Source organism: Python bivittatus, unplaced genomic scaffold (genome assembly GCF_059951505.1).
Source record: "Python bivittatus isolate LINGU-HERP-01145 unplaced genomic scaffold, Pbiv_v1 ctg000080_np1212, whole genome shotgun sequence".
Taxonomy (NCBI): Eukaryota; Metazoa; Chordata; class Lepidosauria; order Squamata; family Pythonidae; genus Python; species Python bivittatus.
The window spans coordinates 9582948-9607033 of record NW_028277035.1 but is presented as its reverse complement, the minus strand read 5'-3'; the positions used below and the strand labels follow the sequence as shown (position 1 = coordinate 9607033).

Below are 24086 nucleotides of genomic sequence, written 5' to 3'. Positions count from 1 at the left end.
CTTCAAAAATCATCAAGGAAAACTTCTTCAAGTTTCTCATAATGAACTGGAGAGAGCTGTATGAAGATATGATTTGGTTGATTGTAGTTACTCTTGTTCTAGGTGTGAGGTGTTAAAAGCAGAAAAGAGTATTGGATGGATGGATCTATGTTGTGTTTACAGGTCTTTGACACAGATGGCTCAAGAAAGCTAAAACGTCACGCATTAGGTGCCCTTACTTTAGCCAACACTCTCGGAACCAAACTATTCCTCTCCCGCCTTTGTTTACAAGCTTAAAGCTATTACTTTTAACATCACTTTAGCCAACACTCTCTTCCATAACTGGACATTGACCTATGCATCATCAAGCTTTCCACAATTAACCCTGTGTACTTTGCCAACCACAAAATGGTTTGGCCTTCAGGCTCATATTTTTCTCATCCTTCATCCAAGCACCAATAGCTACTTGCCTAACCCAACTTGTCATTGTCCCTATGGCATAACTTTTACAACTTCCATAATTTCAGGATGCTACTTCAGTGCAGCGCTCATGCCTACACTTCAGGCCTCCAAGACCTATCTCTAAGATTGCTACTTTCTATTGTCAGATGGCTCCTTCATGGATCACTGCCTTGTCGTGGCGAAGGGGCTTGCGTAACTCAGTGAAGCCATGAGCTATACCGTGCAGGGCCACCCAAGACGGACAGGTCATGACAGAGAGTTCTGACAAAATGTGGTCCACTGGAGAAGGAAATGGCAACCCACTCCAGTATCCTTGCCAAGAAAGCCCCATGGACAATGTCAAAAGGCTAAAAGATATGACGCCAGAAGATGAGCCCCTCAGGTCGGAAGGCGTCCAATATGCTACTGGGGAAGACCAGAGGGCAATTCCAAGTAGCTCCAGAAAGAGTGAAGCGGCTGGGCCAAAGCCAAAAGGACGTTCAGCTATGGATATATCTGGAAGCGAAAAGAAGGTCCGATGCTAAAAGAACAATATTGTCTAGGTACCTGGAATGTAAGATCTATGAACCAAGGCAAGCTGGATGTGGTCAGAGATGAGATGACAAGATTTACCATTGACATCTTGGGAATCAGCGAATTGAAATGGACGGGAATGGGTGAATTTAATTCAGGTGACCATTATATCTACTACTGTGGGCAAGAAACCCTTAGAAGAAATGGAGTAGCACTCATCGTCAATAAGAGAGTGGGAAAGGCAGTAATGGGTACAACCTCAAAAACAACAGAATGATCTCAGTGTGAATCCAAGGCAAACCATTCAGCATCACAGTAATCCAAGTCTATGCCCCAACCACTGATGCCAAAGAAGCTGAAGTTGACCGCTTCTATGAAGACCTACAACACCTTCTAGAACTAGCACCAAAAAAAGATGTCCTTTTCATCATAGGGGATTGGAATGCTAAAGTAGGAAGTCAAGGAGTAATCGGAATAACAGGCAAGTTTGGCCTTGGAGTACAAAATGAAGCAAGGCAAAGGCTAATAGAATTCTGTCAAGAGAACAAGCTAGTCATAGCAAACACTCTTTTCCAACAACACAAGAGATGACTCTACACATGGACATCACCAGATGGTCAATACCGAAACCAGATTAATTATATACTTTGCAGCCAAAGATGGGAAGCTCTATACAGACAGCAAAAACAACACCAGGAGCTGACTATGGCTCAGATCATGAGCTTCTTACTGCAAAATGTAGGCTTAAATTGAAGAATGCAGGGAAAACCACTAGATCAGAGTACACAGTGAAGGTGATGAATAGATTTAGAGGATTAGATTTGGTAGACAGAGTGCCTGAGGAATTATGGACGGAGGTCTGTAACATTGTACAGGAGGCAGCAACTAAAACCATCCCAAAGAAAAAGAAATGCAAGAAAGCAAAATGGCTGTCTGATGAGGCTTTATAAATAGCTGTGGAAAGAAGGAATGCAAAAAGCAAGGGTGGAAGGGAAAGATATAAGCAACTGAATGCAGATTTCCAGAGTACAGCAAGGAGAGATAAGAAGGCCTTCTTAAATGAACAATGCAAAGAAATGGAGGAAAACAATAGAATGGGGAAGACTAGAGATCTCTTCAAGGAAATTGGAGATATCAAAGGAACATTTAGTGCAAAGATGGGCATGATAAAGGACAAAAAAGGCAGGGACCTAACAGAAGCAGAAGAGATTAAGAAGAGGTGGCAAGAATACACAGAAGAACTCTACAAGAAAGATCTTAATGTCCCTGATGTCCATGCTGGTGTGGTCACTGACCTTGAGCCAGACATCCTAGAGAGTGAAGTCAAGTGGGCTTTAGGAAGCATTACTAACAACAAAGCTAGTGGAGATGACAGTATTCCAGCTGAGTTATTTAAAATACTAAAAGATGATGCTGTTAAAGTGCTGCACTCAATATGCCAGCAAGTTTGGAAAATGCAACAGTGGCCACAGGATTGGAAAAGGTCAGTTTACGTTCCAATTCCAAAGAAGGGCAATGCCAAAGAATGCTCAAACTATTGCACAGTTGCACTCATTTCACATGCTAGCAAGGTTATGCTCAAAATCCTACAAGCTAGGCTTCAGCAGTATGTGAACCGAGAACTACCGGATGTACAAGCTGGGTTTCGAAGAGGCAGAGGAACTAGAGATCAAATTGCCAACATTCAATGGATCATGGAGAAAGCACGAGAGTTCCAGAAAAACATCTACTTCTGCTTCATTGACTATGCAAAAGCCTTTGATTGTGTGGATCACAACAAACTGTGGCAAATCCTTAAAGAGATGGGGGTACTAGACCATCTTACCTGTCTCCTGAGAAATCTGTATGCGGGCCAAGAAGCAACAGTTAGAACCGGTCATGGAACAACCGATTGGTTCAAAATGGGGAAAGGAGTACGACAAGGCTGTATACTGTCACCCTGCTTATTTAACCTATATGCAGAGTACATCATGAGAAATGCCAGGCTGGAAGAATCACAAGCCAGAATTAAGACTGCAGGGAGAAACATCAACAACCTCAGATATACAGGTGATACCACCCTAATGGCAGAAAGTGAAGAAGAACTAAAGAGCCTCTTGATGAGGGTGAAAGAGGAGCAAAAGCTGGCTTGAAACTCAACATTAAAAAAACTAAGATCATGGTATCTGGACCCATCAATTCCTGGCAAATAGAAGGGGTAGAAATGGAAGCAGTAACAGACTTCATTTATTTGGGCTCCAAGATCACCACAGACAGAGACTGCAGCCATGAAATTAAAAGATGCTTGCTCCTTGGGAGGAAAGCTATGGCAAACCTAGATAGCATATTAAAAAGCAGAGACATCACCTTGCCGACAAAGATCTGCATAATCAAAGCTATGGTTTTTCCAGTAGTAATGTATGGCTGTGAGAGCTGGACCATAAAGAAGGCTGAGCACCAAAGAATTGATGCCTTTGAACTGTGGTGCTGGAGAAGACTCTTAAGAGTCCCCTGGACTGCTAGGAGGTCAAACCAGTCAATCTTAAAAGAAATCAACCCTGACTGCTCATTGGAAGGATTGATAATGAAGCTCAAGCTCAGATACTTTGGTCACCTAATGCGAAGAGAGGACTCTTTGGAAAAGACCCTGATGCTGGGAAAGATTGAAGGCAAAAGGAGAAGAGGACGGCAGAGGATGAGATGGTTAGATAGCATCACTGAAGCAATGAGCATGAAACTGAGCAAACTCAGGGAGGCAGTGAAGGACAGGAAGGCCTGGCGCAATATGGTTCATGGGGTCATGAAGAGTCGGACATGACTTAACGACTGAACAACAACAAAATTGTCAGATGGTCCTCAGCTTCACATTCTTGGGCTCTGTCCCATTTTCCATTCAGTCAGATATATCAGAGGATGAAGACTATCTTTAAAAGTGTTCTCCATCCTTCCAGCTTCTTCATCTGTTTTGTCATCTGATACTCAGATCAGCAACCAGACACCTTCAGAAAAGTTCCATTTCTAAAATGAACAGATTTTAATCAGCTGATTAAACAAGTCATGGCAATGTCAATTGCCCTTCATTATCTTGAGTGGCTTTGTTCCACTAGCTTATCAGTGGATGTTACAGCTAGAACTGAGGATCTTTCTTTTCATGAAGATGGTTTATTTAGTACTGATGATGCCCTAGAGAAAGTTCAAAAGCTGCATACTATATTTTACCATAGTCCTACTAGCATCCTGACCAGAGATCATCAACCTTTCCCAAAGGCCATAGATACCACCTTCTGCCTGAAGTTTCTTGACACATGTGGGTACTGTGTTCCCGTGCCACACAACAGAGCTACAGATGCTAGTCTGAAGTGTACCAGTGACATCTTTGACTAGGGCGCTACCCCATATTCTCCATTTCAGACTGATTGGCTTTTTTGCAAGGTATGTAGCTTCTATATCTAATAACGTGTAGATTTGCCTATTATTTCCAAGGGCTATCACATTGAATTCCAGGCCAGGCCTTCACTGAATTGCCTTCTTTGAGCAACTGAGCAAATGACATTTGAGGGCTGTATTCCTGGTTTTCAACAAATTAATTATTTCTAGAATCTCATGTACATTTAGATGGACTTAATTACTACCATTCTCTTCCTCCTATGGCAGGTAGCATAGTTCACATTTATTGATTTATAAGTTAACTTACTTTCATATATTGATAGTACTCCATAACAGTCCCTTCCACTTTTTAAAATGTATGTCATCTGTCAATTTTGCAGTTTTTCTAAATGTATAACAGCTGTTGTGACTTATCTATACCTAAAAGGACATTATTTTATAGTTGGATTATCCATTCTGAGCTTTTGCACCACATAGCATAAGTGCTTCTCCTTTTATATCAACAGTGATTCCAGGTCAACTTTGAGAAGTGTTCTTTTATTGCCTCACATCCTGCACCTCAGAGTGTTCCTCCACTGATGGCTGGCTATAAGGAACATCACTGAAGGGGTTACTTTTGTTATCCCTTTCCCTATGCAGATGTTCTCCATCAATATTTCTGGGTTGCACCTTTGATTTCTTCACATCTGTAAATGAATTTGTATTAGAAGCATTGTGCCCTCTCAACAAACTGGAGCTATTGGCATTTTGGAAGCTTTGGGTCTTCCAGAGCTATCTAAAGCCAAACAGTTCAGATTTATCAAACAATGCTTCAGTGGTCTGGTATATCAAAGAAGGAGGTACCAAGTCCACTCTATCTCTCCATCTTAGGTTGCAGATTTGGCAATAATGGGTACTCAGTTTTATTTTTATGGTTGCAGTCCATATGTTGAGTGATAACAGTATCATGGCCAACCACGCATAAATGGAAATTGCATGACATAGCAGTTGCTCTCACCAAATCCTACTTGGCAAGCCGGTAGCCTTGTGAGGCAGTCCAGGCAAGAAGCACACCCAGGGGTACTAGCTCTTATCTGTCCATTGCCTTATCTGTGGCTCTTCCTCTCATCTCTCAAGTTCATTCCCACATACCATTACAAAGCCCAAGGTCGATCTCCTTGCATCTCAGGACAGTTGTCAATGCCTCCATGTGTGCAACAGGTATAGAGTATTTTGTCAATCTTTAGGCAATGCCTTCCTGTTCTCATGAAACAGATGTTTCCTATATCTCTCTTTTCCCTGCTGACCAGGCCCTACAAATCCGTTTGGATTTGTAGGATTTTGGCTCACTGTATAATCTCATGATGGCCTTGATAATGTGGTTTGCTGTATTGTGTCTGATTCATTGAGATTATCCCTGAAACATCCAAACTTGCTATCTATTCTTCATTGGCAGTTTATCACCCAGACCTCACATGCTTCATAGCTGGGAGGATTTGATCCTGGGCTTCCTTATAGCTAGAATAGATGAGGTTTGCCTAGGTTTTTGGAAGCCTTCCACATCATTTCCAAATGATAGTTGCAGTCATCAATTTTATTAAGAACTAGCTTTCTCTGGATCTATGGTTACTTGGCATGAATAAGAGCCACATCTGTAGCTTTTCTATGCAGGATCCCCATAGAAGAATGACGCAGAGTAGTTACTTGAGGCCAGGCCTTCAACTTGGATCTCAGCTCTCAAAGGGATTTCAGCTTTGGAATAGTCTTGTCTTTGGCCACATTATGAGCACCAGATCCTTCTCTGGATAATGTCAGCCACAGTACTTACCTAGAGAGAGCGGTTTGTTGTAGTGGATAAAGGCATCAGGCTAGAAACCGGGAGACCGTGAGTTCTAGTCCTGTCTTAGGCACAAAGTCAGCTGGGTGACATTGGGCCAGTCACTCTCTCCCAGCCCTAGGGAGAAGGCAAGGGCAAACCACTTCTGAAAAACTGTACCAAGAAAACTGCAAAGACTAGTTCAGGTAGTCACCGGAAGTCAAAAACTGACTCTGAGGCACCAAAAACCAAACCAAACCAAAAAACCCCTTACCTATGAGTGTGAATCACACTGCAATGACAAACTTGTAACTTTACTGAAATGGAAATGTTTTGAATGATCAGCTGTGAATTCATCCAGCCTGCCAACAGATACCAAGATGAACATTGTCATCCAGCATTAAACAGGGTACTGTTTAATGCTGGATGACAATGTTCATCTTGGTATCTGTTGTGCTGGTCTCAGGAGCTAGAGGGATTCATTTGGAGCTGGGTCTAGGCACACTTGCTACACAGAGGGAGGAACACCCGCCAAGAAGTTCTGTTAGTTCTAGCAGATTTTGAATAGCTCTGCACAATTAGAAAACCAATATTTATGAATTCCTAGATAACCATTTGAAGTATGCTAGTTACAGGAAGGTTAACAGTTCTTCCAAAATCTGTGTGTAATCTCAGACAGATATATGTGATGGATAATGCCCAAGAGATCACTGAAATAATACATGTGAGATGCTGCTGCCACTGTTTCATTGTGGCTTATGGGTACCTTTTTTCATGTTGCTTTTGTGGAGATACTTGATATGATTGCTCTAAACTAGGATCTTACTGGTAGTATTTTGTGATTGATTTTTGTGTGGCAAAAAGGGAATCTGTTCCTGTTTTGTGACTAATGCAAGAGGTTATTTTTAGTCTTCCTGGACCTGGCAGGCAGCCACGCCATTTTTGCTTCAAAGGGTCAGGCTTGAATCAAGATAAATTGGTTTTTCAGTTTGCAAATGCCAGGAGCGTAAGTCAGGTTTTGTTATCAATCCTCAATTGGTGGAAAGATGTTGTCAGGGTGGAGCCTATAAGGGATAGAGGAGTTACAAAGAGAATTTAAACTTCAGATTTTCTATCTGCTGTGCCTCTTAAAATGAAACCTAGGCATACAAAAGAAATCAGTACAGGTTTCCTTTGAAGCAAAAATGCAATAACCACTCCAGAGGGTACAGGTTATTTCTAAAGGAAGAAGGAGGTGGAATGGACTGTAAGAGGCAATATGTTTTCAGCATAAAAGGATGCTTTGCTTTTAAATTGCACTAGAATGAGTTGGAGCATAAGGAAAATATTTTGATAAGGTTGGCTTTAGCCAGATGCTCACTTTCTGCTTGCCCTATCATCAGAATAGGCCATCTACCATTTCTTGAATGTGGGAACAGACGTCATTTTCCACCCATTCCCAACCCACCACAAATGCACCCCTAAGATGTTTGGCCCAATATTGTCTTGTCAAATCTCTCTGGTGCTTATCTTCCAAATGCATGCACTATTTCATCTGTTGTTATTACTGTGTTTTTTCTACCCATTTTGTTCCTCCTACTGACTCCTCTTTCCCACCTATGGGCTGTTAAATAGATTACTTTCTGACTCTCTCATAGCAGTAACTGGAACTTTTTGTTCAAATTTTTCAATGGTTTAAGAAGACTGTGTCATCTAGATACATATTCGTGAGAGGTCCATCTATCTAAGGAAAAGGGCCTTGAGCCAAGACTAAGCATTCTGCTAACCTGTTGGACTTTCCACCTCTCAAAAAAGGGGGACTCTCTGGAAGCCGTGCACTCAGCTTAGCAGGCTGTGCTTTTCATCTGCTGTGTCTTGCTTATTGATCACTTATGTTGGTGATGTGGTCAATTGAACTCTCTGTGTTCAAAGTAGCCTCTGACGTTGCAGATCCCATCAGGCCCTGGGGGAGGGAATGTTAGGACTCTCCATTATAAAAATAATCATGTAGGGAGAATGATTTAATTGTTTTTCACTGTATGAGACTTTCCTGAATGTGTGTGGGAGAGAGAATTGTAGGGAACATTCAAACATGCAGGCTTCACATTGAATATTACAGTCCAGAAAAGACATTTAACACTTAGAAATTGCCATTAGAATTATCCCATTTAAGAATTTCTACAGCTCTGAATTCTTAGATGTGTGGTTGGGTTAGGATTCTGCACAGCTGAACCTTTGACAAGGGCAACTTCAGGAAGAAGAGAGAAGGTTGAAAGGCATTAAGCTGAACTGTGGGACTGGCAAAGCGTCTGTCCAGATGGCTGCATTTCTTTAAAAGAATTAGCTTGTAAATGCAAAACAAGGATGAATCTGAAGACACAGTCTGGCAGTGATTTATTGTCTCTCTGGGCTAAACAAGAGGCCTTAATTGAAAAACATGAGAGGTGACAGTGTGTGCAGATCTGGGAGATGGAATTTCACAACAAATCCTGCCTTTGGGACAGTCCTATCGCCAGGTGACATTAATGAATTATGCAGCCTAAATCTGTGCAGAGGGAGAGATCAGCCTGAAAACTGGGGTACAGATCAGGCTGGCTAGGCCAGAGAGCTTAGATCTAGTGATCAGGAATAGTGAGTTCTAGGGTATTACTTAGTTTCCTAAGGATGTTGGTTGTTAGAGTCACCCTGGTGAAAAGGATCAGTTAGGATCATTTAGACAAACATTTGTTTTAGGGAAATACATTTTGTATTGTATAAATGTTTGATTGGTTGATGCCTGGCTTTTCTGTGGGAAGTTCCAGAGACTGATAGAATCAATGTAAAACAAGTTCAGCTTTCATATGGGAGGCTTATATATCTACCAACTGTTTCCCTAATAGGTGGTGTCCCAGTTTGGGCCAACATAAATAGTCTCCTCTGTGGAGTATATAAGATGTTAAAGATATATCTAGGGACAGTCCAGAGAAGAGGAGCAATTGTGCTATAAAAGGGATGGGAGACTTTGACTTTGTCATTTTGGATACCTAGATCTCAAATCCTCTGCCTTAGTTCAGCCAGGTTTTTATCAAGTCCCGAAGCAGTGCAGAAGATAGTGCAGACAAGGTGAGACTACAATATGCCAAATCATCATTAATTGGGGATTAAGATATTATGCTAAACTTCACACCTCTGAGTATAATCGGACTTCTCAGACTGATCCTCTTATTCAGAATTGGAATGATCTTTGCAGTAATGTTCATATTCCAAGCTCAGGTACAAACTAATTGGCTGGTCTATTTCCAGATCCCATTTTCACTTTTTTCCCCTACTCCATCAGAAAAATGGATATAACATTTTCTATGAAAACAAAGCAATGAATAGAGGTGACAAGCAATAGATTTTAACATGGGGGAAAGGTCTCTTGATCTGATTTATCCATATTAATAAATTGGCCTATCTGGTACAGCCAGTTTTTGTGATGTTGACCTATATTTCTTTGGAAGTTTCATAGTCGTATTTAAGCCAGGTTTGGAGCATGTGTAAATATTTTTCCACTTTTTCAGGTTGTCCACAGAGTCTCCCATCTTCTCCCAATTCTGCTGAGCCAGAAGGGCAGCGTTTGGTTCGTAATGGGGCCATTTCATCAGAGTTCCTGCACCATGGTGGAAGTGGCAGAATCCTGCTCCTTGTCTGTAATGTAGCCGGGACAGGGCAGCAGGCTGTGAGGTAAGCCCTTGTAGATAGGAGGGCTCTTTCTACAACAGTGTATTTCAGAAACAGGCACTTGATCTGTTCTTCTGTAATCAGGAGCTCATGGGAAAGGAATCAGATGGACTTTGCATGCAGGTCCTAGGTGAAAAGCTGTACTATATTCCTCCACCCATTTATTAAAAAGGCAACTTCTTCAACATAAGCTTGATTCCTGATGATGTCATGGACATGTCCCTAGAGTTTTCAAGGCAGCAATATGGAAATGGGTTGTCATTGATGTTTTCCGTAATAGGTTATTTTTTACTTCCCAGTCTAGTCTACGTTGCTGGTATTCCTTGGAGGTATTCCATCCAGCAGACTTGACTTTCCTTAGGTTCTGAGTCCAGTGAAGGTCTTGGAAAAGATATTCAGATGCTGTGATGTGTTTATACCTACAAAAATCTGAATTGTACAGGTGATGGTTTCCCTGTGAAATTCTATGAAAGCAAAAGTTGAACTTTGAAGAAGCAGAATAGAAAGAATATTGACACTTTTGAACTTTGGTATTGGAGAAGACCCCTGAGTATACTATGAATAGCCAAGAAAACAAACTAATGGATTTATCAGAGTTCTCACTTAAGGCATAAATGACAAGTCTCATATTATCATATTTTGGACACATTATGTGAAGATCCTGCTCTTTTCAGAAATCTGTAATGCTGGGAAAGGTGGAAGAACAAAGAAATAGAGGATGACACCAACAAGGATAGACAGGGAGTCTGTGGGTGCCTTGGTGGAAGACCTGAAGAGCCTGGTTGTGGACATATTATCCTGGAGAAAATCTTATCAATGTTTTTGCTAAGAATTGACAGCAACGTGAAGACACATAATCAAGGATTGGCACTTCTTATGCAGTCATTTGTAGCATTTGTGAAAATGCTTCTTATGAACCCTTTCACTGGTGTGGTGGTTATTCTGTAGGAGAAAAACCAGGTCCTTCTTGTCCCCAAAGCTGACAGAGAAGTGCACTGAACATACTGGAATAGTCTGCAGCAGAGGGAAGGAACTTCATGCTGAAAGGTAGCTACTTCCTTCCTTCAGGATCCCAGATCCGCAGGGTTGCTGATTAGCAGCCAGATAAGCAGCAGCTGGGCTTGTTAAGCATAGTTTCCTTTGTGTTATTTGGCACAACATCTGGATTTTGTAATGTTAACGTTAAGGTCTGATAAAGCAAGTGTAGCCTAAGTTAATAGTCTTCACTTGAGGCAATTGAGTTAGAACAGTAGTGTTGTTATTTCTGCTAAATCTGGGCTATGCAGCTGGCCTGGAGCAACAGCCTCAGGAAACCTGAGCCAACACTACGGTCTGGACTATGTTCTGAATATGTGTGTTCCCCCCGCCTTTCAAATGCAAGTCTTTTCCCTTGCTGAAAATGGGGAGCTGCACTCAGTAGCATGGTTACGAGTTGCTCATGAGAGAGTGATAGAATGCAAAAGCGCTGTAGGCGGATAATGAATTCACTCTGCACATCCCAAATGTCATTAAGTAAGTCTCTGCATACTTGCAGTGGCTAATAAACTATCATCGGCAGGGAAACAGCTTGTGGTGTGCTGAGCTTTATGGTTGACAATTTATCTAGCAATATTTCCATATTATGCAGGCAGGCCCAGCCTATCTTCCCCATCCTTTTCCATGGGTATGAAGACCTTTTTCAACATCTGGTCCTTTCTATTCTACTTTTCCAGTCAAAGAGGTTAGTGCAGCCCAGGATATAGAACAGAAAGAAAATTCATAGTTTTATAGTGATAGCCAGTACCAGAAAATTAGAAGTTCGCTACTACCATGGGGAGAAAGCAGCAGATCTGCTGTCTATCTATCGTTCATTTGTTTATTTATCAATTAGATGTTGATATAATTCAGTAATTAAAGCTCTCTGGGCATTTCTGCCATATTGCAATAGTATGTGTGAGTTTGGGACTCTAGTGCAGGGAGTATTCTTTTTGTGAAAGAAGACCGTTTTCCTGGCTTCTTTAGTTTGTCCTTAATTTTCTTTTAATCTGCGTGAGGTATTGTGACTTGCACAAGCAGACAGAAGAAGAAACCTGAAGAGTTTCAGTCTGTCAGTGTGACCGAGAGTTGTGCTGTTACCAGCACAGTCTTCAAGGCCCAGCTGCCAACTGAACCTGAAGCCCTTTTCAGAGGCAGGGCTTCAAATCAAAAGCTGGAAGTGTACGCTCCCAACCAGCAAGGCAAAACATGTTTATCTCTCTCTAAAAGGAGAGGAAATGTTTTCAGAACAAAAAAGTAAAGTAGACTTGGCACGGAAAAGAAAGAAAGAACAAAACCAAAATACATACTATTTTCTAATCCTGGAATTGGTACATGGAGTTGGGTTACATTTGCTGTTAATTATAGAATCAAGAGAAATTGATCCAACTAAATGTGATTTTCTTTAGGCCAAAGAAAATCCATTCTCACAATGCAAATCTTGCCTGCTCCAAATGTTTGCTACAGATGGGCTAGTTAAGCCAGGCTTTCCCTAAAAATAATTATCGTCTTGATTTTGAAATGAAAAAATATGATTTAGTTTTCCACTTGGGCAATGTTCATAGTCTATAAGCAATCCTGCCTCTAAGCTAAATTTTTGAAATTCCTTGCCTCCTGCCTACTCGTTTTTTCCTACTGTTTTTATATCATATCCATTTAGAATAAATTAAAGGGAATTTCTGATCAGATACTAACTCAAAGTAAGATTTCTAGGTAATATATTTAAATCAAAAGGGATCCATCAAGATATCCAAGTTATCTCTAGTTGTACCCATTTGTATACCTCAAAATTGAAAGGTTCTTCATACCTATACATTTCTTTGGAAACATCAAAATATGAAGGAAATGACATTCTCAGAGGGTGAAGTCCTCCAAATCATGCTATATGTGGGGCTACCATATCTAGGGTGCAGAAATCCAAATGACCACTAGGTGGCAATACAGAGACCCAGAAAAGCCTAGCTCTTTGCTCCTGATGGGTTGTTATTGGATTTTTGCAGCCCAGTTATGGTAGCCTTAGCTATACATAGTGCATAGTTTTATAATGACACCCTTAACTCTACTTATTTACATATATTTCCCCAAACTGTTATACAGTGGTACCTCTAGTTACGAACTTAATCCGTTCCATGACTCTGGTTGCAACTCGAGTTGGTCTCAAGTTGAGGTAAATTTCCCCCATAAGGTTCAATGTAAATACGGCTAAACAGTTCTGAAACAAATGCATTTTATTTTTAAACCTCAAAAACCTTCCAAATGCCACAAAAACCTTCCAAACGCCACAAAACACACCACAAGCCTCACCGAACGTCTCCTTGCTACTGCGATCTCACCCACAGGAAGCCGCAACCGTGTGGCAGCAGGGAAAATGGCCACGGATCCGGTTCGTAAGTAGAGGCAAGTTCGTAAGTAGAGGTAAATTTTTGGGGCCGGAGCTGGTCGTATCTCGAAAATTTCGTAAGTAGGGGCGTTCGTAAGTAGAGGTACCACTGTACTTGTTTTTTTAAAGAAAGGATTGGTATTGCTAATGAAACACACACACACACAAAAACATTTATTAAGATCTGTTGAGGAGATCTTTCTCGAAAGTAGTAGAGGAATGCTAGGTGGTATAGTAGTAATTATTACAGAATTAATGTAGATAATGAAACCAAATTTCACTAAAGTTATCGTGGCATGTAGATTACACATAGAAATGTGGGACATTTTAAAATTGCTGGGTAGAAATTAGTGACATTTTCATGTATGAATGACCCAAGACTATTGAAAATAACAGATGGAATATGGGAAGAAGAGATTATTTGTTGTAATTTAAGAGGAGGTGAAAAGTTACTAAAATTGTTTATACTTGTGATGAAGGTTGGAAGTCATTTCTTTATATGTTTCTTTTCTTTTTCTTTACTATATTCTTCCTTTTCTTCCTTTTCCTTTTTGTTTCTATTCTTTACATCTTACTTTTTTCCCCTTTGCACCTTTTGTTCTATTTTTTCTGTTAGTTTGTATTAGTTTTTACTATTGTGATTATAATCTTTAATAAAATTACTTGAAAAAAGAGACTATTGAAAACATATCCTTAAACCAAAGGTATGAATTATCCCCTCCATCCTGCCCAAAAAGCAAGAGATGAAAGAGGTATAATTTGTTAAGAATCTTACAATTTTGTGAGTAAAGAGAATCTGTAACCTGAAAGCATAAGCACTTAAATTTGTGGCAGTGTCTTTATTTCTAAATGCAGATTTGAAGAAACAATATCTTGTGGGATTTGCTCTACGCAAGAAGATGGCCCACATTGCAAGGTCCAATTAATGCATCTTATTATGGTTGTGGTGTGCAAAAATATCCCCTTTTTTATATTTTTAGGTGTTTGTCTTGCCTTTTGCCCATAGCAAATTTTTAGCTTTGTGGGTGGTCTAACAGTAACTTAAATATTTTGAGATGTACTTTGAACTTCATGTTTTGAAAAACAAATGTTTTAATCATCAGTATGTTCTGGGTTACATAAGAACAAAATTTCAGTTTCCAAGCTGGTATATGAGTAGTTTAATGATACAGTTGTCTGTAGAGGGGGGGAAAAAACCACCTTGTTTTTCTTGTAATTTTGGTCTTATCCTTTCCGTATACCAATTTCAGCAGTTTGCCATGTTGATACTTCTTTCAGTGAATGAGTGAAGCATCAACATCATTTGTGTTCTTAGATGAATGGAGGTACCTAAAGCTTTGCTTTCTTGCAGATGTCTCTAAAATAAGTGCAGCCTCTTATCATGGATAATTAATGTTTTTTTTCAGGTTTGGCCCTCCACTACTGATGCGGGAAGATAGAGCCATGTCATGGGAACAGCTGCAGCAATGTATCCTAGGCAAAATGCGCTACCTGATGAGAAGAGAGGCCCAAGTGCAGGTAAGTCTGTCCTAGTATCTCAGTCAAATTATGATTGTAACAATTTACTGTAGAAGAGAGCACCAACAAATAAATATGTCAGTGAGTTCATAGGTAGGAGAGGACTCCTCATTCCTTTATAAGAACTCCTGAGCCAGAGCAAAGACTTTTCAGTTTTACAGTTTATGTAGGCTTATTGCCTCAAAATGACTAGAATCCATGCCGTTGGTTTTCCGAGTAGAATCACCAAAGACTCGTAGCTAAAGGTCTCATTTTGCCCTCCCCTATCCTAAGTAATGGCCCACGTTCATTCTTGGAAACTACAATGAAAAGAGTAGTTATCATGCCATAGCGGCACCACTATATGTGCTTTACTAGATGTTAGGATGCAAGACCTGCTTTCAGGACTTTATGAACTGTAATCTGATATAGAAGAAGCCATAGAGAAAAGGAAAGGGAAGGGAGGGAAGGGTTGGACAGGGAGGAACTGTTTCTATTACTTTTATAACTTGCAAACTTGTGATCTATTTCTGAATTCACTTAGGGACAAATGATTCATTTGAAATGTTATATTTATATTTTTCCTTCATGTCTCTAGCCTTCCAGAGTTGTTCTAAGTGCATAGAGTTTTAATTAAATTACAGCTTATTAAGTCATAATCATTTGTCACAAGAGACCTAAAATTAATTTCCTGTGCAAAATGAAGATTGATGATCAAATCCAGATTCAGGATAGTCACTTTTAGATCCTCGCTGGTTCTATTTCTTCTACGTGATTATTGCCCTTTAGCCTCTCAGTGGAGAAAGCCCCTTCTTTTGAGCCCATTAATCCCTTCTGTTCTTCCAAATGGAATTTTTGGGAATTAAAAAAAAAATCAGGAATAATAACTTCCAGTTGCATGTATTTAGTTGAACAAATATTCTCAAGGGGTATATAATTATAAATAGACTTTTATTTCCCTTCCATGTTCACACTGAATGTTTGATAGGAAATGATATCTTTCTAATATGCTAGTGAAGTGGCCTTATAGATGGGGAAATGTATACTGCAGAGACTCCTGGGCTTGTGTTTGTGGGTCATAGGGGCATGCAACGTTTCAGCTTTGACTTGAAAGAGATGCTTTGCAACCTGCAGGGATCCACACAGCTGCTTTAGTACAGGTAGTCCTTGCTTATTGACTGCCTCGTTTAGCAACCATTCAAAGTTATGATGGTGTAAAAAAAAAAAAAGCATTTACAACCATCAAGGCATCCTGCAGTCATATGATTGCCATTTGGGTGCTTCACAACCGGTTTGCAACAAGCAGAGTTAATAGAGAAGACAGGAGAAAAATCGTAAGTTGCAGTCACATAATGTTTTGCTTAACAGTCATGGCAATTCACTTAATGACTGAAGGGGAAGTAAGGTCATAAGCATGCTGCGATCATGTGATTTTCCACTTAGCAACTCTGGTGCTTAGTGACTGAGTCGCTGGTCCCAATTGTGATCGCTGAGCGAGGACTACCTGTAAATTTCAGACAGGGGCTCCACTTGTGTTCTTACAATTCCAAAGCTCCTCTTCCAGTGTGGAAGTCAAAGCAGTGAATAGTTCTGGTGGGCAGGGTTTGACACATTAGAGCAGGGGTGTCAAACTCAATTGCACAGGGGGCCAAAATCCAAAACACACTTTAGGTCGCGGGCCGAACAGGATAAACATTTATTGAACACACTAAAACTAAACTTTTAAAACTTTTAAACTTTTAAAACTTAACTTTTTTTAACATAAATATGAATAAAAACAGACAGGAATATTATTCCGGAATAAATCAACTCAAACCTTAAATAACTTATGATATTTTGCTCTCCAAAATATATCCTGTCTAAATTGTACAAGTTAGAAATAAAGTAAACGTTAAAAGAACAAACATTCAAATTTCTTTACTCTTATGTCATTTTATATAAAAAATAAACTTAAATTTTAAATATCCCAAAAGATTTTGCTCTCCATAAAAATATATCCTGTTAAAATTATACAAATTCAAAATATGAACATGCTGCATAACAAAACCTGGAAATATAAATAAAATTTGTGCTTTTCAGCAATAACAAATCAAATCATTCAGTTGTCTTTGCTCTTATGTCATTTTATCAGAGCTGGACGCCTGGCATCTTTTTTTGGCAACAAGTTCGTTTATATTTGGTGTGAGGTTCTGTGTTGTGGAGATTCTCAGGATGGACTGCAGGTGCTCATCAGTGAGACGACTCCTGTGTGCTGTTTTGTTAGTCTTCATCACTGAGAAGAGCTTCTCACACAGATATGTGCTACCAAACATGCACAAGGTTCGAGCCGCATGTAGATGGAGCTGGGGCATTTCTGCGGGAATGGAGTGAATAAACTGTGCGGGCCATGCAGTGTCGTACTTTGCCTTCAGTGTACCATTACACTGCAGCTCAATCAGCTCCATCTGAATCTGCACAGGTGCGGTTTCCACATCGACGGCAAATGGGTTGCGAAGCAACTCAAAATTCTTTTTTTGTTCTTCAAAGTCACCAAAGCGCCGTGCGAAATCAGTGCACAGTGTGCTCAGTTTATCAGCAAAGTGCGTATTTGGGAACACCGTTGTGCCGACTTGGTTCAACATTACTTGGCAACAGGGAAAGTGGGGCAAGTTGCACTGGTGCATTTGTGTCTCCCATAAAAGCAGCTTCACTTGAAATGCCTTCATTGCGTCATACATGTCAGTGATCATGCGGTCACGTCCCTGGAGCTGGAGGTTTAAGGCGTTGAGATGAGCTGTTATGTCAACCAGAAATGCCAACTCGCATTTCCACTTTTCATCCCTAAAATTAGTGGAGTCTTTTCCTTTACTGTCCATGAACTGACAGATTTCGTTGCTGAGCTCAAAAACTCTGTTGAGAACTTTTCCCCGACTTAGCCAACGCATCTCTGTATGATAAGGAATGTCAGCAAACTCTGAATCTATCTCCCACATAAAGGACTGAAATTGCCGGTGATTTAAACCTTTAGCTTGGATAAAGTTTACGGTTTGTGTGTTACAGTGCTCATTACATTGTCCATCTTCAGGACTTTGCCACATAGTGCTTCCTGGTGTATGATGCAGTGATATGCCGTTAACTCACCAGTACAGTTCTCCTCCTGCATCTTTACTCGCATCCTTTCCACTAGTCCACTTTTTTCACCACACATAGATGGTGCTCCATCAGTTGTAAGTGCAATAAGTTTGTCCCAGGGCAGTTTCATGTCAGTTATACTTTGACATACATTTTCAAAAATGTCTTTTCCAGTCATTGTCCCGTGCATCAATTTAATGTCCATTATTTCCTCTGTAACGTGCAAATTGGAGTCCACTCCACGGATGAAGATGGCCAGCTGTGTAGTATCAGTCATGTCAGTACTTTCATCCACAGCAAGAGAGTATGCAATAAAATCTTTGCTTCTTTCACTCAACTGTGTTCTTAAATCAGTGGCCATCTCACAAACTCGATCAGCAATCGTATTTGTACTCAGGCTTACATTTGCCAGCATCTGCTTTTTGTCTGGACATAAGACATCAAACACCTTGATCATGCAGCTCTTCAGAAATTCTCCCTCGGTAAATGGCCTGGCTGATTTGGCGATCTCCTCTGCCACGATAAAACTTGCTTTCACATCAGCTTCACTTTGTGATTTTGCACGGGTAAAAAACGTCTGCTGAAGTGTCAGATTCTTCTTTAACTCTTCTGCTTTCTGTATCTTCTGCTCTGCATTCAGGTCTTTCAGGTTATCCTGATGTTTTGTCTCATAGTGCCGTCTTAGATTAAATTCTTTAATTACAGCCACATTAGCTCCACAAATGAGACACACGGGTTTACCGGCAATGTCAGTAAACATATACTCAGCCTCCCATCGGTTTTTAAAGGCTCTGTTTTCAGAATCAACTTTTCTCTTCGGCATCGTGAGGGCTAGCTTCACAATAACTTGCAGCATCATAAGTTAGACTTGATTAACGCCGGAAGCGTTCGGCGAGGCAGCTGAAGTGCTGCATTATGGGATCTGTAGTTTATTGTGTTACCAGCGCTTCATATCGCCGGGCCATTAATAACAATAATATATAAAATGATCTCGTGGGCTGGATATAATTACACGCTGGGCCGGATGTGGCCCGCGGGCCTTGAGTTTGACACATATGCATTAGAGTGTATCGCTGAGTACAGTGCTGTTTTTCTCATAGGAGAGAATGGTAGTTGTTCATTTCAAAGGCAGAAGGACAATGAAGTGCAATCATTGGGGGTTAAACTGACCCTGAATTTGCACAGGGCGGGGTGTACTTACTTATCTTGTTTTCCTGATAGGACTTACAGAGGATATGCTGCATGGATAACTGGATATGGTTCCTTTGCAATCTGTGGGATATGGGCTTTACCTGAAAGAAGATACATTATATTGCTGTTCTTGTTTTATTTGTATTTTCATGGCTAAACTACCTGGTACAGACTGGAGTGACACCAAAAGACCAATAGGTTTTTCTTGCCGTATTGACCCCAAAAGCCCATTATGACCACTCTAGGTGGTGGGAAACGTGTAGGGGCCACATTCAGTTCATGCGAATTACATTTACGGTGTTGGCCTCCAGTTGGCATACCGGATGCAGAATTTCACTGCGCTCCCAACGAAGCCACCAGGCATTGCATCATATGTGGCTGTTGCAGAAAATAGAATGCCATGATTTTTGTTCTCAGTAGGCCTTCTGGACCCAGGAAAATGCAACATCCACAGTTTTTGTAGCAAGTTTAGAGACATAATAATAAATTTAGGAGTTCATTCCTATAATGAGATCACCGGTTGTCCTATTTCTTTGTGGTAATCTCAGAAGCCGTGGGTCGTCTGGGGTTGCTCAGAGATGAATAAAAAGTACTTTGCACATGCTCAAAGACAGCTGTATTATTTCATATATTTTGCATATAAGGCCAAGTTCTGCATATGGGCTCCAAAAATAGCCCTGATGTGATGTACTTCAGAGTAAGGAGACAGGGCATTATGGACATTTTTTTTAATACAGAGAGAGGGATTTCTGGAATACCATTTTCCCTTTAAGACTTTTGAAAGTTCAGTAACTTCAGGTCTGCTTTATAAATAAAAATGGACAGTACGTGATGTCTTTTGTTCCCTCTTCATCAATAAATCTGAGAAGTTAACAAAGAACTCTGGAGATATCACACTGCGGCATTTCCAGTTGACCTGTCAGGTTCAGTAACCAGTAGCCCATCACGAACTGTTTGGAAGAAAATAACGCTGCTGCTTAAGTCAATCAATGCATGGAGACCAGTGTATTTTCCTTGATTCCAGGGGCGGTATTAAAATCTGTCATTAGCATATTGGTGCGTCGTGCAATTTCTATTCCAACATGTTTTTTTTCATTTGATCAGTCTTACCGACTTAGAGTAAAAATGAACTGACTCCATTTATTCCCCCCAACCCCAAGATTCTTGCTTAGATAGATTCAAAGGCTGTTGCTTGAAATCATACCAACTGGCTGTTGCTGTGTATGGTTAGTCTGGTATGTGCAGAACTCAGTGCACTGCTTCAGATCTACAGGGTTTGTGGTGGGGAGAGGATTGGATTGGGGCATAGTAAGCCACTTTTTGCACAGAGCTGTTCTCCACTCTGCCAAGCATAGATAATTTGGAAGAGCCTGTTATGTGCCTGGGTGGGTGCATTTGGGATACTCCATAAGATTTGAAGGAATGGCTACATACAAAAATAAGTTGTTCATCACATAGTGGTGAAGTTGTTGAACAAGAACCAAGGAGATTCACATTACCTTCAGCCATGAAAGATCACTAGGTGTCTTTGGGCCAGTCACTTTTGCTGTCAGTCCAGCTACCACACAGGATTGTTTTTGCACAGAAAAATTGCAGGAGTGGATGCACCTGTAACTACTAGAGGAAAGGCTGCATTTAAATCTAACAAATAAATAAAATAAGACCAGGCAAGGTCTTTAGCATCTTCAGGTGGGGAATCAGGAAAGATTCCAACTCAAACTCTAGAAAACTGTTCATAGTAGTTTTGTAGGCCATGCTGAATAAGATGGATTAAGTGACAGCTTCCAATATTTTTATTTGCCATTCTCCATGTGGCTTGTAAGAACAACTGGGTGTTTCTGCAGTGGCAGCATTGGCATCAGCTAATATGGCAAACAACTCATAGGAAGTGGCAAGCCACAAGGGAGCTGCCCCATAGCTGCTGGAGATGAAATACTAAGGTAGAGCCACTTAGCAGGACCACGTTCCGCAAAAGAGGTTTTTGAGTGCCAGAATTTCTTTCTCCCTGCAGGCTGGGTAATAAGGGCAGCCCAGGAAACCTGAATAAGTTGACTTCATATTTCCAGTTCTGAAATGAGCTACTCGATGGCAGAACTTCATTCAAACCACCAGGAAGGGAACAGGAAGGCCCCAACTGATTATATAGCCCCTTCTGTCAGAGGTCATCTTGAAATGTAAAGAAAATTAAGCTCAGATGCACTGTAGAAGTTGGGCTCAAGAACAGGCTAGTATTTGAATTGGTTTTATTCTTATTATTAGATCTATATCCCACCTTTTTTCTATAGGAGTTCAAGGCAATGTACATAGTGCTCCCTTCTATTTTTCCCCACAACAACAATCCTGTGAGGTAAGTTGGGCTAAGAGAGAGAGTCAGAACCCAAGTCACCCAGTGACCTTCTGTGAACTTGAACCTGGGTCTCCCAGCTCCTAATCCTACACCCGAATCACTACATATCCCTGGCTGTCTATATTATTTTCTTTACATAAAGAATAAACCTCTTAGCCACATTTAAATAATTTTCAAATGACACACTTACTACTGCACCACACTTGCTCTTGGGCTGAGAGGAAAGATATGGTCCATAGTTACCAGTGTAGAGAGCCAGGGAGGTGGCCTTAATGCAAATACAGTGGTACCTCGGGTCACGAACGCTTCCGTTCATGAACAATTCAGGTCACGAACAGCACAGTTCGCAAAATTTTGCTTCCATTCGTGAACTCCACATCAGGTGACAAACAGGATCCGCGGCCATTTTCCCTGCTGTGACACATGGTCGTGGCTTCCTGTAGGGAGGGGGACTCTCCCTCCAAACAATAACCACCTCCCCACCTGCCTTCCTGTCCTCCATGCCAGAAGTCGCCTCGAGCAAGGTTAGCGTTCTCTCTCTTCGTACTGTACTTTTTCATATTTTTGTGGTTTAAAAAAAAAGTACATATGGTTCAGAACGGATTAACCGTATTTACATTGAACCTTATGGGAAAATTTGATTCGGGTCGCGACCAAAATCGGTTGGCGACCAAATTCGGAGCGGTCAGAACGGATTAACCGTATTTACATTGAATCTTATGGGAAAATTCGATTCGGGTCGCGACCAATTCGGGTCGCGACCAGAGTCGCGGAACGAATTAAGTTCGTGACCTGAGGTACCACTGTATTGAGAAACCATTGTGTAAACAAAAGGGACAGAAGCATTCCTTAAGTCTTGGGAACAGAGACAGTAGTAAGAAGAGACTCAGGATGACTCTTCCCTGACTCACTGGGCCTAAGACGGAGGGGAAGAAAAACACAACTACCATTGCAAGATTTGTTATTATAGCCTAACTCAATAAAGTATAGTTCTAGTCTTCCTGGGGAGTTGATTTTCTGGTCTGGTCTACCTTGTAGGGCTGACATCAAGTGAGCTCTCTTGGCTGAAGGTGCACTAGAACTTGGCTCTCCCTACTCCTAGTCCCACCCTTTAACCACTACATCACACTAGCTGTCTGGTTTTCTTATTTCACTGATGCTGCATGCTCTCTTGTTTAATCAAGCTGTTTGTCCTTATTAACTCTAGGAACAGAATTAAAAAGAAAGAGGCTTCATACTGGTTGCCATCAATCAAAGGAAAATAGGGACGGTGGTATGGTATGTGGGTGTGTTGAATTGGGGCTCTCTGAAGTTAGACTTCAGTACCTGACATCCTTAAGTACAATGGGTCTGGTCCTTTTGCAAGCCTCAAAAATAACCCACCTGGTGCAAATGCAGCCACTCATTCTTTAGCTGATCTAATTCTTGGTCATGTGAACCCTCCCTCCAAATCTGACAGCTTTCATTGGTGCCGTGAGATTACCGGGGCATTTTGCATAGTGTTGTTGGCAAACCTGGAAGGCCACCCCCTGTTCACCAGGCCCTATAAAGCCTTAATTACAGCCCTTACTCCTCAGCCTCTAGGGGAAAGACACTGCCTGAGCTCCTGCTCCCTTCTGCTGACCATTGCCCTGGATCTTGATCACTCTCTGGCTTTGGCTAAGCAACTGCTTACAGCCCTTCTTATCCTCTGTGGGTTCTTCAGGCTTAACCTTTGTCCCGTTCTGAGAATACCCTGCCTCAGCCTCCTTTGATTCTTGTCACACGTCATCTAAATAGTCTGGTCAATAGTGTTGGGAAGGAATCAGTCATGGTAGTGGATGTCGGCAGCATGACACAGAAATATTATCATGTACCCTCTGAAGCCAAATGTAGGTTGCGAGATAGAAAATTGAACGCCAAGATTTACAAGGTACCGACTGGTGCTAGGCAGGCAAAGCAAAGGGAATCTAAAGCACATGGGAGATGCTACTGTAGAGGGGAACAGTGTAGACATAGGAGGAGAAGCTGTGCTGCTTGGGAAGGGACCCCAACAGCTAAAGCTTCCTGAAGAGATGGTGACAGAACAGCTTTCAGCTGGACATGGGGGTGGGGGGGGGAGCGGGCAGGAACATCCCTTTGGGATGAATCATTGGGAGCCAATGAGGTGAAAATGGTTTTAATTGTCCTGATGTAGATAGGTTGAATTAGGTGATAAGCTTATAATGATAGATGAAAAGTCTGAAAGATCCTAAGGGAAAATTACATCCCAGATTCATTTGGAATGGCACGAGGGACTCCGGTTTGTGTGGGAAACAGGTTTATTTGGATAAATACACTTTAAAATTTTGCTGCCTGCCATTAGCATCCCAGAATGATAAATAGAAAGTTCTTACAGATGTTAGCACCTCCTTTAATCATTATTTTTCTGATAGTGCTGTAATGGGATATGCATGAGGGGAGGAAATTGTTATAGTCTGTCTTTCATTTACTCAGAGGACCAGTTGATAAATGAACAATTAAAATGTTATTTGACTGGAAAATAACTCTAGGCAAAAACAACATTATAGATTATATAATGGATTATGTAGTATATAATATACATAATACTTATACAGTGGGGCAAAAAAGTATGTAGTCAGCCACCAATTGTGCAAGTTCTCCCACTTAAAAAGATGAGAGAGGCCTGTAATTTTCATCATAGGTATACCTCAACTATGAGAGACAAAATGGGGGAAAAAATCCAGAAAATCACATTGTCTGATTTTTAA

The 24086-nt window shown here is 40.9% G+C and overlaps 1 protein-coding gene across 1 annotated transcript in view; it reads left to right on the top strand.

The window, feature by feature from the left end:
* Positions 1-24086, top strand: part of USP43 (ubiquitin specific peptidase 43) — a 119151-nt gene that overhangs the window by 73739 nt on the left and 21326 nt on the right. The window contains exons 7-8 of the mRNA XM_088133489.1: positions 9637-9799; positions 14597-14708. Coding sequence (XP_087989615.1) covers positions 9637-9799; positions 14597-14708 — 275 coding nt within the window. The remainder of the gene's footprint in view (positions 1-9636; positions 9800-14596; positions 14709-24086) is intronic.